Source organism: Tupaia chinensis, unplaced genomic scaffold, assembly GCF_000334495.1.
Source record: "Tupaia chinensis unplaced genomic scaffold, TupChi_1.0 Scaffold000539_1, whole genome shotgun sequence".
NCBI classification, from domain to species: Eukaryota; Metazoa; Chordata; class Mammalia; order Scandentia; family Tupaiidae; genus Tupaia; species Tupaia belangeri.
Window position 1 is genome coordinate 501472 of NW_006160052.1, and position 18379 is coordinate 519850.

At 46.0% G+C, this 18379-nt stretch overlaps 1 protein-coding gene across 2 annotated transcripts in view; it reads left to right on the top strand.

Annotated features, from left to right (window-relative positions):
• Nucleotides 1-18379, top strand: part of ENTPD1 (ectonucleoside triphosphate diphosphohydrolase 1) — a 117552-nt gene that overhangs the window by 77285 nt on the left and 21888 nt on the right. For both annotated transcript variants that reach the window (XM_006157313.3, XM_027775260.1), the window contains exon 3: nt 15853-15970. In XM_006157313.3, coding sequence (XP_006157375.1) covers nt 15853-15970 — 118 coding nt within the window. The remainder of the gene's footprint in view (nt 1-15852; nt 15971-18379) is intronic.

Sequence of the window (18379 nt, forward strand, 5' to 3'; positions counted from 1 at the left end):
TCTCTCTTTCCTATTTCCTGTTGGTTAGGGTTGACCCTTCTGGTGTTATGTCACGGGCACCTCCAGGCCTGCACATGAGTCAGGAGCCGCGTGGGTACACTGGTGCCCGAGTAGGCAGGGAGAGATGCTTCAGGGCAGAAGTAGGGGGACTCGGAGACCCGGCTTGGATGGAGGAAACCCTCGCCAAGATGATGTGAAGTGGCCACAGAGGTATCGCGATTTCCTTGCGTCTGTGGCTTTTTGTAGGGGTAAGAGTTATTTGTACAAATCCGTAGTACAATGGAGACTTGGTAATGCAGAGATAAGTAGACAGGTAGTCAGTGCTATGGAAACCCAAAGAAAAGAGCAACCCATGTGTCTGATCACAGAGGAGGTGACCTTGGAGTTCGGTCTTGAGGAACAGTAAAGAGTTGTGCAGAAGATGAGCTAGAACACGCTCCAGACAGAGGCCATACTGTGTGTTGAACAGTGGCAGCCTGAAATCACAAGAACTATCTGGGGAATCAGAAGCAGTTGGGGGCCAACCAGATGGCATGGTGGTTAAGACAGCTGGATCCTACATGGCTGACGGGTTCAAGTCCTGGACCCGGCAGCTTGAAAATCACACCAGGTGCGTGTGTGTGAGTGCTTGCAGATGTGCTCCAAATCTGGAGAATGGAGGAGAAGGAATTGAGGCATAGCCATTCCTCTTTTGGGGAGCTTTCTCACTTTCCCTCTCTCTTTCTCCCTTTGTCTTGCTGACCAGAGCACACACCCTATAGCAAATCAAAAAAAAAAAAAAAAAAAAAAAAGGAAAAGAGGCCATTCATTAGTATGGCCGAAATGTTGGCTATTGGGGCAAGAAGGAGTGATGGCAGAGGCGATCCATGTCTGAGCTGCCTGGCTCAGGAGTGGGCATTGCACTCTTAGTCTGCAGTAGTGCTCAAGCTTCAAGCTTGGTTCTGTTTTAGAAGTACTTGGTGAGCATTTTAAATCTACTGACATCTGGGCACTGCCTTGGGTCAATTAACTCTTTGGAGTATAGGGACCAGCAGTTGGCATAATGGCTATGTCACTGGACTCCTGTGTAGTCGACTGCGGTTCGAGTCCCAGACCTGGTGGCTTAAACTCACGCTGGGCACATGTGTGTGCCCAAGATCCCGAGAGGAGAATGGAGGAGAAGGGGTTGCAGCGTGACCATCCCCCCTGGGGGGTGATTTCTCACTTTCTGTCTCTATGTCTCTCTCTGTCTGTCTGGCGAATGCATGCGCCCTATAGTGTAAACCTCTCCAAAAATAAATAAATAAATAAATAATCTTTGGAGTATAAAGCCTGAGCATTGGTGAGTTTTAAAAGCTTCTCATAGGATTTTAATGAGCAGTCATGATTGAGAACCACGGATGTGAAGGGTTTCCAACAGGGAAGTGATGCCAAGGTTTGGGTCCCTAAGGTCTTCCTGGCTAGAGAGCACATTAGGAGTGGAGCAAGCCATCAGGGTGCTCCTGCCGCGGTCCAGGTGGGGCATGTGAGGCTGGAGTTAAGGCCTCATCTGTGGGGTGAGGGGAAGAGGTAACGTGAAAGATACAGGATGACCAGACCTTAACGGCCAGATTCCTGACAGGACCTTTCCGGATCAAGAGAACAGGCACTTCGAGACAGCAGAGGGTGGCAGCCACCAGCTCTGGGAGGAAGACTTTCAGCTCCCTCTGATTCGTCCATTGTTGGCTTTTGTTGACTTTTTTTTTTTTTTTTTTTAAGAGAGATTTTTGCTATAGGGAGCATGCACTCACTGCAGAGACAAGAGAGACAGAAAGCGAGAAATCACCTCCCAGGGGGATGGCCACACTGCAATTCCTTCTCCCCATTCTCCCCTCGGGATTTTTGGCACACATGACCACGTGGCCCGGGTGAGTTTGAAGCCACTGGGTCTGGGACTCGAACTCTAGTCAGCCATGTGGGATACTAATGATGTAACCGCTTTGCCATCTGCTGGTCCCATTGCTTTCCCTTTATAGGGAAGATTCTACATCCTTCTAGAGCTGCCCAACATGAACCAAGGACTCCTGCTGCCTGGGTTTGAACTCTAGCTCTGCTGTTATAGTCCCAGGACGTAGCCTCTCTGAGTCTCAGCCCCCCACTCACATGGAGCTGGTAATTCCTATGGCGTAGGGTCACAGTGAGGGTTAACTGGGTAAAGTAGGTGTGAACGTGGCATACAGAGCAGGGGGCCTGGCCCGCTGCGAGCACTCAGCTTGCTGCCCTGGTGACCTTATTCCTGCTTCTCCCTCTGACCGACCCAGCTCAGTGCAGGCCACCAGCAGTGCTGAGCCGGTCGGCCTCCTCCCTGCCTGACCCGTGTGGCTTCAGTCTTGCTGGGGAGACAGTGGCCTCACGCCCAGGCCACCTCTAGCCCAGCCCAGCAAGGGTACGACATGGTGCTGAGGTGTTTATTGCCCAGCTTTCTCCTAGACCGAAAGCTCATCGAGGACGGGGACTGGGTTTCACTTGTCTTCACACGTGTTTTTATTTTTCATTCACTCAACACAGCCACCTAACAAATAGTCATTGAGCATCGACTCTACTTAGGCCCTAGGACTCTCGCAGTGAGTGAGAGTGGCCAAGTCCTCACCCTCATTTGAGCATATCATCTGCTGGGTGAGATGCTCTTCAATCAAATAATCACAAAACAAACGTCCAGTTACAACCAGCGCAGTGTCGCTTGCTCCGTAGAAATTTACTGACTCTGAATAGTGAGCATCTTTTTAAAAAAAATTATTTAATTTTATTGTTATTTTTTAAATAATGTATTCAATTCATCATTATTATTGGTTTTTAATTTGCTATAGAGCATGTGTGCTCACCAGAGAGAGAGACAGAGACAGTGAAAGAGAGAGAGGGGAAAGTGAAAAGGCAAGCCGTCAGGTCTGGGACTCAAACCACAGTCAGCCGTGTGGGAGTCCAGCACCACAACCACCCCGCCACCTGCCGGCCCCTACAGTGAGCATCTTGAACAGAGACTGCTGTCTCCTTGAATGCGAAGTGCACAGGAACAACCTCGTGGCAGCGGGCGTCAGTGTGGGAGGCAAACCCTGCCTGAGGGTCCTCTAGACATCCCAGTTCCTCACTGTCACCCCGTCTTCTCAGCTCCAGCTTTGAGTGCAGGGGCTGGAATCTACACGTGTAACAGGCACCCTGCGGCATTCTGTGCCCTTGGGGCCTGTGACTCACTGTAGGTATTAGATGTGCAATGACCACTTTGGAAAAATACCGGTGTTAATGACTGAAGAGTCTTTAGCTGAACCTAAGGCTCCCCTGGGAAAGCGTCTTTGTCCTGGCCGACCTAGGCGTGGAGGTAGCTTTGAGTCTGCTCAGTTTGTTACTTCTTTAATCCTGTTCACCACCGCATTTGGGACGTCGGTGAGCTGGCATGAACAGCCACGTTTCTACGCACACCTGGGGCTCTCACAGGCACCACACTGACCCAGAGCAAAACTGTAAGCTACATGCTGCTTCTGGGGCCAGCAGGCGGTATGCAGGTTAAGGCACTGGATCCCACACCGCCGGCTGCGTGGCTCAAGCCTCAGACTCGGTGGTGTGGTTTGAGTCCCAGACCTGGTGGCTTGAAAATCCCAAGAATAGACTGGAGAAGGGATTATGGCATGGCCATCCCCTTTTCCCCAGGGAGAGGGGGATGAGAGAGAGGTCCATCATTTCTCACTTTTTCTTTCACTCTCTCTCTCTCTCTCTCTCTGGTGAGTACATGCGCCCTATAGCAAAAAAGTATTTGAAAGAAAATTGTTGCTGTTTCTGGGCTGGTGGGTGACAAGGTGGTTAATGAGGCTAGATTCTCACATGGCCAACTGCACAGTTCAAATCCTGGACCCAACAGCTTGAAAAACAGGTTGAGCACATATGTGTATGTGCCCAAAATCCCAAAAGGGAAGAGAAAGGAAAAGGGATTGTGGTGTGGCAATCCCTCAAGAGGGGTGCTTTCTCACTTCCCACCTCTTTCTCTGTCTCTCTCCAGTGAGTGCATGCACCCTCTAAAATTAAAAATAATAATAATTTTAAAAAGCTGCTGACACCAGGGCTTGGGACAGCCTTGATTTTAATCTCAGATCTGCTACTTTCTAGTTGAGACATCGAGCAAGTAAATTCCTTTCTTTGTGCCTCGGTTTCCTTTTATGTAAAATGGAGATAGTAGCAGTGCTTGCTTGGAGCGTGGTCTGGGGGCTGAGTGAAACACACTGTAGATCCCTTGTCAGAATGCCCAGCCCGTCGGAAGCCCTCGGTGGGTTCCTGCCCTGACACCGCTTTCACGAAGAGATGCCTTCGCTCTTGGCACGTTGTGGTCAAGGAGTTGGCACTCCGCAGGACGCCCAGGTGCTTCTAAAGGGGAACAGCCCTTCCCCAGGCATCTGCTTTTCCAAAATGAACGAAAGTGCTGATTTTAGGTGCACGTTCACAGATTTATCTTTTGACAGAGAATTCAGAAGGATTTTTTCTAGTTTTTAACTTCAGATAAAATACCTGTATTGTTTTTGCTCTTCTGGACTTTAATGTCTGGTTTAAAAGCAGCAACATCTGGAGATGGGTGGTGCAGAGGGTTGTGTACCAGTTTGAGCCTACTCAACACCACAGAACTGCACACTTAATGATTAAAATAGCATTTTTTTTTAAAGTTAACTTATTTCTTACAAGAGAAAGAGAGAGTGATGAAACAGTTACCCTCAACAGGGTCTTCACACTGTGCTCAGTCTCAGCCGGCCCAGATCACGGCCCAGATCACGTGGCGTGCTCCGAGAGGGCTCAAGAGGCTAACCCAGGCCTTTCCCCTGGGTCCCCCTGCAGTACCCTGCACCATAGCTGGTCCTGAAAGAGTACATTTGATATTATATCTTGTCTACCACTATACATTATGTACAGTATAGTTCTTTTTTTTTCTTTTTTCCTTTTTTTGGAGAGGTTTTTTCGCTATAGGGCGCATGTGCTCACCAGACAGAGAGAGACAAAGAGACAGAAAGCAAGAAATCACCCCCCCAGGGAGGATGGTCACACCGCAATCCCTTCTCCTCCATTCTCCTCTTGGGATCTTGGGCACGCACGCACACGCGCCCAGCGTGAGTTTTAAGCCACCGGGTCCAGGACGCAAACCGTGGTCGACTACGTGGGAGTCTAGCGACATAGCCATTATGCTAACTGCTGGTTCCCCTGTATAGTATAGTTCAAAACAAAAAATGACAACACACCGGTTTGTGTCAGACATCTAGTAACTCCAGTTAAAGGAGAAAGAAAGGAAAACATTCTCTCTAAATGTTTATGGGCCTGTGAGCATCTCTGTAGGGAACCTGATTTGTTTATAGAGTGCTGGAGTGGCCTGTGGAAGGGTAAGCTTTGTTTACAAATGCAGGCTCACTGGGACGGACTGTTGAGGCAGTTGCAGTTACTGCTAAAGCTACAGGAACTTTTTTTTTGAGAGAGAGAGTTTTTTTTTGCTATAGGGCGTGTGCACTCACCAAACAGAGAGAGACAGAAAGTGAGAGATCACTTCCCAGCGGGGCTAGTCAAGCCACAATCCTTTCTTCCTCTTGGGACTTTGATGAGATTTGTGTTTTTTTGGAGAGGATTTTGCTATAGGGCATGTGCACTCTCCAGAAAGACAGAGAGACAGAAAGTGAGAAATCACCCCCCAGGGGGGATGGCCATGCCGCAATCCCTTCTCCTCCATTCTACTCTTGGGGTCTTGGGCACACATGCACACGTGCCCGGTGTGAGTTTAAGCCACCAGGTCCGGGACTCGAACCGCAGTCAACTACATGGGAATTCAGTGACATAGCTATTACGCTAACTGCTGGTCCCAGGGACTTTGATGAGTTTTAAGCCATGGGGTCTGGGACTCAAATCGTGGTTGGCCACATGGGAGTCCAGTGCTTTAACCACTATGCCATCTGCTGCTCCCTAAGCTACAGGAAATTTTTTAAAGAGGTTTTGATCTAAGAGCACATGTGCTTATTGGAGAGACAGAGACAGTGAGAGGGAAAGTGAAAAACTACTCCACCCCCAGGGGGATGGCCACACTGCAGTCCTTTCTCTTCCATTCTCCTCCCATGATCTCGGGCACACACGCACACACACCCAGCATGAGTTTCAAGCTACCAGGACTTGAACCATGGTCGATCATGTGAGAGTCCAGCTATGTAACCACTATGCCATCTGCTGGTCCCAACTATAGGAACTTTTAAGCAAGTTTTTGAAGAACCAGTATGTCTGAAGTAAGCATGAAAAGTTAATGATTACACTGTTGCCTGTGCTACTGGTATCTTAGTTTAGTGTTGCTATAACAGAATATGACAGACTGGGTAATTTACAAAGAACGGAAATTAATATTCTCATAGTTCTGGCGGCTAGCAAGCCCAAGATTGAGGCACTGGCGGGCTGGTGTTTGGGAGTGGCCTGGATTGCACTTCCTAGATGGCACCTTGATTGCTGCATCGTCTGGAGGGGAGTAACGCTGCTTCGCCTGTCGAGGAAGAGAATGGAACCTTCCTGCACTCCCTTTCCTGGAGGCATTAGTTCATGCGTGAGGGCAGAGCCTCATGGCATAAACTCTCCCTGTGAGGGTCCGCCTCCCTGCACCGTTGCCTTGGTGATTATGTTTCCAACATATGAATTTTGGAGGAGAAAACATTAAACCATCGCACCTGACTTACGGTTTTTCTTTTTTCTGGGGAAGGGGCACTGCTTTATACTAGCTGCATTGGAGAAATCGAAATTAATCAAATAGTCACATAAACGTAATTACATCATGTGGTCAGTGCTGTCTTTAGAGGAAACATACAGGCATTCTGATTAGGAGGGTAGTATCCCATCTGAGGTGGCGAGAAGGCTGGGCTCTCCGGTGAAGAGTATTCTGGGCCAAGGCCCCAGAGCAGAGATCGCGGCCTTCCGTAAGGAGGCCAGTCCCACTGCAGATACCTTCTGAAAGAGGAGACAGTGGGGGAGTGTTAAATGTCTGACTTCTCTGCAGAACCCGAGGCCATGTGATGCCCCAGTTTTATCTTTCTTTTAACGTTGAAGGAGACTTACCCAGAAGCCTGGAACTGTGACATTTGTGCAGCCAGAGTTATTCTGTACTGCGGAAGTGTGCCCACTTCCATGTGACCGCCAGCTCAGTGAGCCCCGAGTCCATTGCTGCCCACGTTTCCAGGGCCTCACCAGGGCATCTCATGAACTAAGCAAGGTCATTTGCTGTTGCTCTCCTTTTCTACTGTTACATGGGCATAGCTCATGAAGGTCATGATGAATCCAATTATGTACATGATCAAAAACTAGCTTTAGGGGACTAACAGTTAGCGTAATGGCTATGTCGCTGGACTCCCATGTAGTCGACCGTGGTTCATGTCCCAGACCCGGTGGCTTGAACTCACACCGGGCATGTGTGCGTGCGTGCCCAGGATCCCGAGAGGAGAATGGAGGAGAAGGGATTGCGGCATGGCCATCCCCCCTGGGGGGTTATTTCTTGCTTTCTGTCTCTTTGTCTCTCTCTGTCTTTCTGGTGAATACACACACCTATAGAAAAAACCTCTCAAAAACAAAACAAAACAAAAACAAAAACTAGCTTTCGGACAAAACCACACAGTAAGACTACAATGTTATAAAAATACGCATTTAAAAAAGATTGAAAGGGGCAAGCAGGTGGCATGCTGGTTGAAGTGCTTGACTCCCACATGGTTGACCATGGTTCAAGTCCTGGACCCGGTGGCTTGAAAATCACACTGCGTGCATGTGTGTGTATGTCCAAAATCCCAGGAGGAGAATGGAGGAGAAGGGATTGTGGCATGGCCATCCCTTCTGGGGAGTGATTTCTCACTTTCCCTCACAGTTTCTGTCTACCTCTCTCAAGCGAGCACATGTGTTCTATGGCAGAAACCTAAAAAAGAAAGCTCTCCAAAAGGGGAAAAGGAAAAAGAAGATTTATAATTCTACCAGCTATATATCACTTATTTTTAACTTATTTCCTTCCAATCTTTGTTTCCCTTTTCTTTTCTTTCTTCGTCTTTTTTTTTTTTTTTTCTGGAGAGATTTTGGTATAGGGCATGTGTGATTGCTGGAGATACAGAGAGACAGAAATCAAAAATCACCCGTTTGGAAGATGGTTACACTACAATCTCTTCTCCTCCATTCTCCTCTCGGGACTTTGGGCATGTAAGTAGACGTGCCTTGGCATGAGTTTTAATACACCGGATCTGGGACTCGAACCTCAGTCAACTACATGGGAGTCCAGCGTAACCTTTATGCCATCTGCTGTTCCCTTCCCTTTGTTTTCTAAGTGATAGCTAATACACTTTTAACACTCTCAAAATAGAAAATGTTGAAGCCATGTTATGGGAATATCAGATTTCTTTCTCACCACCTACATTTTGATTTTATTCTTCAGTATGAGGGACATAGACCTGGAGGTTTCAGGCGTGTTTTAAATAAGAGCTACAGAGGAACATCGGGTGTCTCAGGCACTCACTAGCTAAGGGGCTTGTGAGGCTGGTGGGGGACGGGGGAGCACAAGCGTTCCCCCAACGTCTGGAAGCTTTATTTGCTGACCCTCAAGACCTCGCGATCTCTGGGGCACGCACTGGAAAATGCGGTGAGGGAGAACAAGAACAGGAGGTGGCGGTTACTTGTGCTGTAGATGGATGCATTTAAGGGAAGGCTAACTCCTGAGAACTCGTTTGTTTTTCATTTAAGGCATTTCTTTCATGAGAATGATAGAGAGAAGACCCTTAACAGGGGGGTCTCTTAAATTCTCTGTCTGGTCTTCTTTTCTCCCTGGAAGTTCTTAGGCTCTTATCAGTACGGCCACACGAGGGCATGTAAGAGCGCGCGTGTGCCTCGTATGTGGGAAACGGTAAGTATTTTCAAGTGAGAGACCACCTGCTGTGGTCCACAGCTCAGAGGAGCCCCCAAATATGACACATTTCAGAAGCACTCCTCTGTTTCTCTTCCTCTTGCTTCTCCCGGACTTCCCTTCGTGTTTCTAGAATAGGGATGATAAAAAGGACGCATCAGATTTCCCGTTTCTGTGGTACCGGGGGTTGTGATCTGTAGCGGAGATCTCTGGAGGACTGGAGGGTTCCTCCCTCTGTCTGTCTTGATCTGAGGTCTAGAGGACTTTGCTGTAACCTGGACTGAGCCCTGGCTCCAGGCAAGTCAGCCCAGCACCCACAGTGCCTGCCCGGCGGGCTCGGCCACATGTGCTCTCTAGGGAGTGGCCGTCCCGTCCCTAAGTGACCTGGTGTTTGCAGTTCCTTTATCTTTATCTTCTATCTGTGGCATCGGGATTAACAGATAACCATGACTGTAACTAAAGTGTGACCACATTCCAACTGGTGACGTTAGGTCTCATCACATCCTGGTACCATGCCACGCACAAAGAAAGTTTCCAATAATCTGGGTGACAGAGACAAGAGAGAACAACCAAGCAGCCGAGAGGCCACTGGAGCAGACATGTTTTCTGTCCTGTCAAATTGCAGACTTGGAGACCCATCCGGATCTGTACCGTTGATGTCTTCCTGTTCCGTGTAGCAGTTAAGCTATAAATTCTGGATGGTGCGGAAAAACCTTACAAGCCATGATACTCTGGCTTTTTGAAGATTTTACTGCCTTTTAGAAATTGGACTAATGCAGGGGCTGGCAGGTGGTGTGGTGGTTAAGGGTGCTGGACTCCCACATGGCCGACCACAGTTCTAGTCCCAGACCTAGCGGCTTACTTTCTCACCTCCCCCACCCCCTCACTCTGTCCTTCTCTGGTCAAATGAAAAATGGAAGGGAGCGGGGCCAGCAGGTGGTGTGGTGGTTAAGGGTGCTGGACTCCCACATGGCTGACCATGGTTCAAGTCCTGGACCTGGTGGCTTGCTTTCTCACTTTCCTTCTCTCTCTCTGTGTGTGTGTGTCTCTCTCTCTGATCAAATTAAAATAAATGAATGAATAAATAAAATAAAATATTAAAAATAAATGAAGTTAAACAATTCTTAGGAAAATAAATAAAGTTAAATAAAGTAATTCTTTATAAATAAATCATAAAGTTAAGTAAAATAATTATTAAAAAAAGAAATTGGACTAATGCCTGTGGATATCATCTTTCACCATTTCAATATGATCTTTTTTTCAGAGAGGTTTTTTTGCTATAGTGCACTCGCCAGAAAGACAGAAAGAAACAGAGAGACAGAAAGTGAGAAATCATTTCCCAGAGGAGTGGCCATGCCACAATCCATTCTTCATTGTCCTCTTGGGATTTTGGGCATGCACACACATGCGCCTGGTGTGAGTTTGAAGCTGCCAGGTCTGGCACTTGAACTGTGGCCGGCTATGTGGGACTCCAGTCTGCCATCTGCTGGTCCTCAGCATGATCTTTAAAAAAAAAGAAAAAAGAAAACAACTTTATCTACCACCTATATTTGTGAACTCTCTGGGTGGGAACAAAAAGCTTTCCTAGGTTTTAAATTTGTAAAAAGGTACTTAAAAAAATAAAGACCAAAACAAAAAATCTTGCCACCTTGTTAATACTCACAAACCCTGGCAGATGCCATAAATCAGTGATGGTATTTATTTCTCTGACTAAGCTCAATGTCAGCTGATCAAAATAGGTCTTTGGCAGTCTATTCCTTGTTAAATACTCCCAAAGAAATGAGAGTTTATTTCCACAAAGGGAAATGAACAAAGAATGTTTCTGAAACTTGTTTTCCCAATAGTCTCCAACCGGAAATAACTCAAATGTCCATCCACAGTGGGGGCGGGTGACTGCGTATAGGTGCATATAAAGGAAAACGCACAGCGATGGGAGAGGATGCACTCCTGAGTCACGCAGTGTGCGCTCATCTCCCAAATACACCGCCGTGAAAGACGCTGGAGACACAGGGGAGACGCCATGTGAACCTTACTTACTGCAGTTAAGAAGAGGCAAAACTCATCCATGGTGATGGCAAGACACTGCTTACCTTGGGGAAACTGACTGGGAGGGGCACCCAGAAAGTCTTCTGGGACCTAGAAAAATATTCTGTCTCTTGATTTTGGTGGTGGTTATATGGCTGTGCAGCAGGCAAGAATCCATGGAGGTGTAACCTACGATTTGTACACTTTGCTGAGCTACTCGTCATTTAATGTCCTGAAGAAGGAGCAGGAATTTGAAGATGATCATCCAGCCCTTGTTCCCATGTAGAAGAGGCAGGCTCTCTCACTCTTGGCTGTATATCTAGAGGAAATGGTGCAAACTCTTGTATTTAGTTTCTTACCCATACAGAAGAGATAAAATAGTACCTACTTCACAGCACTGTTTAGAAAGTCAAGCCGGATAATTCACATGACATGCTTCATGCACACGTGCCTAGTACTCATGAAATACAACATGGCAACTCTGTTCTCCATTTTCTCTGGCCGTCTAGTTCTTCCTCGTGCTGTCTATTGTCTTTCTTTTTTTTTTTTTTTTTTTTTTTTTTTTTTTTTTTTGAGAGGTTTCTGCTATAGAGAGACAGAGAGACAGAAAGCGAGAAATCACCCTCCAGGGGGGATGGCCACGCCGCAATCCCTTCTCCTCCATTCTCCTCTAGGGATCTTGGGCATGCTCACGCGCCCTGCGTGAGTTTAAGCCACCGGGTCCGGGACTTGAACCACAGTCGACTACATGGGAGTTGAGTGACATAGCCATTATGCCAGCTGCTAGTCCCTTTTATTATTTTTTTAATGCTTTTTGCCTTAGGGTGTGTGCACTCGCCAGAGAAAGAGACAGAGATAGGTGTGTGCACTCGCCAGAGAGAGAGACAGAGATAGTTAAGAGGGGAAGTGAGGAATCACCCCCTTGGGGGGATGGCCATGCCACAATCTCTTCTTCTCCATTCTCCTCCTGGGATCTTGGGCATGCACGCACACACACCTGGTGTGATTTTCAAGCCACCAGGTCTGAGATTTCAACTGGGCTCCGCCATGTGGGAATCCAGCTACGTAACCCCTGTGCCATCCGCTGCACCTCTCTTTTTCCTCTTTCTCTTCTTTCCTTCAAACCTGAAAAGAACCAAGCACCTGTAAGGCTGCCAGCATAAGGCAGAGTTAAGGTTTTTTAAATGTAGAAGCTTGCATGAGCAACTCAAAGAGCTCAGACTCAAACTTCTGAGGAGGATGTTGCTGCCTCAGGAAAGCCACGCAGTGCTGACTGGTGCCTGGACCTTAACCTTTCCAGAGAGGCCACATCAGCTGCAGCTGTGGCTTGTGCGGGGGCACAGTGATGTTGGTTCTGCAAAACTGGAATGAACTGCAGCCAGTGCTGCAAGTTTTGCAGAACCACCAGCCACTGCTAGGGTCAAGTAGTGTTGGGTGGTACTGAGAAAAACAGGAAACAAAATAGGAACAGGAAACAGCCTGAAAGGGAAAGTATCCCTTTTCTTTCTTTTAGCCTTCTTTTAAAAAAGAACTATTCATTGTAGTTTATGATTTATATATACTTGCTATACATCTCTGTACGGTACACCATGGTTTTAAAAGTTTGTGTATGCTGTGTAATAAACAAATCAAGGACATGACATATTCACCACCTTCCACACCTAACATTGCATTATGTCGTGAACATTCGAAATTTGCTCTACTGGTTATTTTGGAAGTATGTATTGAATTGTCAATGATGCTCTTTACTGTGAAATACAGTTTTGTTTTTTTTTTTAAATGAACAAAGTGATTAAAAGTCAGACAACAACCAAAAAAATCTCATAAATGAATGAGGATGGGCTATTGAAAACAAGGATCATCTTAACAGCCCCCGAAAGAAAAATTTGTAGTTTTCATGTAGATGTTTGGGGGAGGTGAGAGTTTATACTGTGAAAAGCTCGGTGGTATCAATCTTCGGTCCAGCTAGAGATGGGTAAAATTGCACATAACAACAGCTCATTTTCTTTTTCTATTAAAAGAAAACTTTTACTCACTCCCTGAGAGTTCTTGTAAGACCATAGTATTGAACTGGGCATAAAGAAAAAGGCCTCGAAAAAGCAGAAGTAAAACAAAATTGGCAAAAGATGTTTCAACATGAAGACATGGTGAAGTCCTTGATTTGGTGGTTTTCAGGCTTTACAAAGTTCGTGATGTGAGCCTCTTTAAAGTTCATTGCCAAGAGAGACTCAGCCACTTGTAACACTTTGGACTTTCCCCTGTTCTCTCGTTTTATACAGTAAGTAATGGTTAGAGTAAATACTGGGCTGTTGGAACCGTCATGACAGCTTTTTCTATGCAAAAATGTGTGGTGATTTTTCCAGTGACCCAATATACCAGTGGAAACCTGTGGAGACAACTTTCTATCAAATCCTCAGTGAATTCGTACTTAAACCTGCTTGTGAATAAATAGTTGAATCTGAATTTTCAGGCTTTTAGTTTGGGAAATTCAACACTGACATTCAATGTTATATGTGGACTTATTCCTGTCATTTCGTTTCTGATTTTTTTTTTTTTTTGCCTGTTTTGTGTTCTCTTTTTTTTTTTTTTTTTTTTTTTTTGCCTGTTTTGTGTTCTCTTACTTTGACTTATTTCCCTTTAGTTTTCCTGGTGTAGTATTCCTTTAAGTGTTTCCTGAAGAGCTGGTTTAATTTTAGTGAATTCTTTCAGCATTGGTTTATCTAGGAATGATTTTATTTCTCTTTCCCATTTGAAGGATAATCTCGCCAGGTCTAGTACTCTTGACTGAAATTGTTTTTCTTTCAGAGTTTCGAATATGTCTTCCCATTCTTTCCTTGCCTACATTGTTCCCGTTGTGAGATCTGTTGTTATTCTAAAGGGGTAACCTTTGTAAATAAGTTGGTGTCTCTCTCTTTAGAATATTGTCTTTGTCTTTGATTTTTATCAGGCTATGATATGCTTTGGAGAGGATCTTCTATATGTTATATCTATTTGGTGTCCATTCTGTCACCTGGATTTGGATGTCTGTATGCCTCTCTAAATTTGGATTGTTGTTAGCTAATATATTATGAGAGAGATTTTTCTATGTTTTTAACTATCTCTTTGCTTTCCAGAAAACCTATTATGCAGCTTTTTGACTGTTTAATGGTGTCTAGGATTTCTCGTATAGTATCCTGATTTTTTTTTAAATTATTTAATTTCTCCTATGTTTTATCCATTGTTGCTGAGGAGTTACTATGTTCCTTTCAGGGGGAGGTAGTTCCTGGTTTTTCCTGTTTCTTCGTCTCTGCTTCGATTTTTAGTCATCTGGTGACATATTCCCGCTTCCTGCTTATTTGGAGTGTATTTCTGTAGCTGTGTGCTCATGTGCTTCCCTGAGGTGACAATTAGCTCTGTGTCACTTTCCCTCTTCTACTCCAGGTGGGAGTGGAGAATCCACAGTGGGAGTTTTGGGTTCAGGTTTTCAGAGTTTACTGCTAGCGGGGAAGAATTTATCCAGAGCCTCCTGGCTTCAGGAATTTGTTTCCTATATACCCATACCTTTCAGCTCCTAATATGTCTAGAGCTGGACAGGTGGAACGGGAGGTAGAGGACCACTTCATGCACCGTGTGTTGTGTGGTGTGTGGGCTGGAGCAACCCCTCCTCTTCCACTGAAGGCTAGGCAGGGTCCCTGCTGATGAACCCCAGCTGGGTGGTCATTGCTTCCCTGTTGCTCCTTCTCTCTCCACCTCGCCCTACTCTTATGAAAGCATAAAGTGTAAGTACATATCTTTTAGAAGGTATTACATACACGTAAAGTTGCATTTGTAATCAAAAAGCTAGTGTGCTTAGTACTTTCTGTCTCTCTTTAAAACAAACTCCACATCCATTGAACTAAAATTAGATGAAGACATTTATTATTATCTGTGAGGCTCTCAGTGAATTAACTAAGTGGTTCTTAGTCTGCACATTAGAATGCACATGGGATCTTATAGAAATCCCAAAGCCAAGATGCAGGTTTCAGTAGTTTTTGTTTTGGAAGCTTTCGGGTGCCTCCGGTGTGATTGGCGATGCGTAGGTAAGTGTAGGGACTCCTGGATTAATGGTTTTCTAGTTCTTTGATGCTCTCTCAACTGCTTGAGCATGTATTTCTAAATCTCGGCTGCATGTTAGAATCACCGAGAAGCTTCTGCACAATACTGATGCTCAGGCCCTGGCTAAGGCCAGAGTATTTCTAATGTGCAATTAGCGTTAAGAGCCCTGTTCTCAAGGGATTTTTCTGGTAGATTTTGTGACTAGGGTAATAACTCCAGGTCCCACTTTTTTTCCTCAGTTTTTCTATGGGGACTATGTGCTTGCCTGAGAGAGACATAGAGAGGGAAAGTGAGAAAGCACTCCCTAGGGGGGGATGGTCACATCGCAATCCTCTCTCTCCATTCTCCTCTTGGGACCTCGAGCACACACATTTACACACCTCTGGTGTAATCCTCAAGCCACCAGATCTGGGACTCGAACTGTGAAGTCAGCCATGTTTGATCCAGCTGGCCCCAGGTCCTACTTTTCCTCTCAAGTTAAAATGCTTTATTCTTGGGGCCAGCAAGTGTCATAGTGGTTAAGGTGCTGGATTTCCATGTGGCAAACTGCAGTTTGAATCCCAGACCTGGATTCTTGAAACTCATGCTGGGGACATATGCTTGTGTGCCCAAAATCCTGAGAGGAGAATGAAGAAGGGATTGCAGCATGGCCATCCCCCTCAAGGGGTGATTTCTTGCTTTCTGTCTCTCTCTTGCTCTGTATCTCTGGCAAGTGCATGCACCCTGTAGCTAAAATCTCTAATAAAAAAAAAAAAAAAAGAAAGTTTTCTTATATTTTTGAGAATTGCTGTCCTTGTCCTCTTTCTGTTGCAAGTTGAATATGGAGAACAATGTTGTGATACTTAACAAGTGTCTGGTTTGTTTATTCTCAGTATGGGATCGTGCTGGATGCAGGCTCTTCTCATACAAGCTTGTACATCTATAAGTGGCCAGCGGAGAAGGAGAACGACACAGGAGTGGTAAACCAGATAGACGAGTGCAAGGTCAAAGGTAAGATGAAGAAAGGGGAAGGTAGACCATGGGCATGAGAATGTGAGAGGTATAGAGCCCCAGCTACAGGAAGCCAAACGAAGGACAGAGTATAGCGGCCACTGTTATTTTATCATCGTAAAATAATATTGCAATCAGTCCTGAATAATCAAGCACTTGAAGAATAAGAAAATTTAAAAATAACCAAGTCAGGGGGCTGGCAGGTAGTGTAGAGAAGGTGCTGGACTCCCACATGGCCAACCATGGTTTGAATCCTGGGCCTGGTGGCTTGAAACTCATTCCAGGTGCATGTGCGTGGGTGCCCAAAATCTCTACAGGAGAAAGGAGGACAAAGGATTGAGGCATGGCCATTCTCCTCACCCCCTGGGGGGGGTGATTTTTAACTTTCCCTCTCTCTGTCTCTCCCTCTTTCTGGCAGACACACGGGCCCTATAGCAAAAATCTCTCTCAAAAAAAAAAAAAAAGGAAAAACAAAAAAAACTGAATAATAAGGAGTCCCATTGACAGTACACTTTTTGGTTCAACCCCATAGTCTAGTGGCTAAGGGAACCAAATCCCACATAGCTGACTATGGATCGAATCCTGGACCTGGATGTCTGAAAAGCAAGCAGTGCACACGTATGACCCAAATCCCGACAGGCTGAGGAAATCAGAGAAGGGTTTATGTTACGTCTGCATTCCACTGGGGATACTTTCTCCCTCTCTCCCAGTCTCTCTCTGGCGAACACATACACCTTCTGGCAATTAAAAACAAAACAAAACAACAGAAAAAGTACCCTTTTGCATGCCATGCACTAAATGCTGAATATGCCTTATTTCCTCTCATTTTCTTTTTTTTTTTTTTTTGGAGAGATTTTTTCCAAAAGGTACATGCGCTTGCCAGACAAAAAGAGAGAGAGAAACAGAGAAACAGAAAGTGAGAAATCACCCCCCAGAGGGGATGACCACGCCACAATCCCTTCTCCTCCATTCTCCTCTCAAGATCTTGGGCATGCATACACATGCACCCGGTGTGAGTTGAAGCCACCGGGTCCAGGACTCGAACTGTGGTCGACTACGTGGGAGTCCAGCAACATAGCCATTACGCTAACTGCTGGTCCCATTTCTCCTCATTTTCACGCTGTCCCTTTGAGGTATGTATTATTATCCCCCTCCTTTTTTTAAATGAGGGAACTGATGCTGAGAGAGGTTATACCTCTTGTTTAAGGTAACTCGAACGAGTACGTGATAAAGGTGGGGTTCAAACCAATGTGTGCTTGACTTCTTAGAAAGTGGTTTTCACACTTAGACCTGCATCAGAATCTCCTGGAGGACTTGCGAAACCACAGATGCTGGACTCCACCCCCAGACTTTCTTAGGGATCTGAAATGAGGCCTGAGAATTTGCCTTTCTTTAATTGCTAGAGAACCGTGGCTGGGTGGGGGTGAGAAAGCACCCGAGGGGGACGGCCACACCACATCCTTTCCTCTCCATTTCCAGTCTTGGTTGGGATCTAGGTGGGTGTGCACACATGCCTGCATGTTCTTCAAGCCTCCAGGTCCAGGACCCAGACCACACAGTCGGCCTTGTGGAATCCAACTGCCTTGGCCCCATGTATGGTGCTACCGCCTACCACCTACCACCAGCTGGCTGAAGAATTTGCATTTCTGACAAGTTCCCTGGTGATGCAGATGCTGATGCTGCTGGCCCAGAGAATTAGTGCTTGCTCCCTTTTTTTCTTTGTAGTTTTACTATAGGGCATGTGTGCTCAGTGAAGACAGAGAAAGGGAAAGTGAGAAAGCAGGCCCTAGGGGCAGATAGCCGTGCTGCAGTCCCTTCTTCTCCATTCTCTTGGGATTTGGGGCACACTCATGCACTGGGCATGATTTTCAAGGCACCAGGTCCAAGATTTGGACTACAAAGTTGGCCATGTGGGATCCAACTGCCTTAACCTCTGTGCCACCTGCCGGCCCTGCTCTCTCTCTCTCTCTTTTTTTCTTTTAATGATTGCTTTTAAGTTTCACTTCTTTTTTTCTTCTTTTTTCGGAGAGGTTTTTGCTATAGGGCACGTGCGCTTGCCAGAAAGACAGAGAGAGACAGAGAGATAGAAAGCGAGAAATCACCCCCCAGGGGGATGGCCACACCACAATCCCTTCTCTTACATTCTCCTCTCAAGATCTTGGGCACGCACGCACACGCACCTGGCGTGAGTTTAAGCCAACGGGTCCGGGACTCGAACCACGGTCGGCTACATGGGAGTTCAGTGACATAGCCATTACACTAACTGCTGGTCCCCCTGCTCTCTCTCGTAATTTTTGTACTCTAGTCTATATCTTGGAAGAATTTTTTGAAAGCCTCCAGCCTCTGTGTGGGCAGTAAAACCCAAATCATAGACTTTAAGACTGAGAAAAGGACCTAGTCGGTCATTTG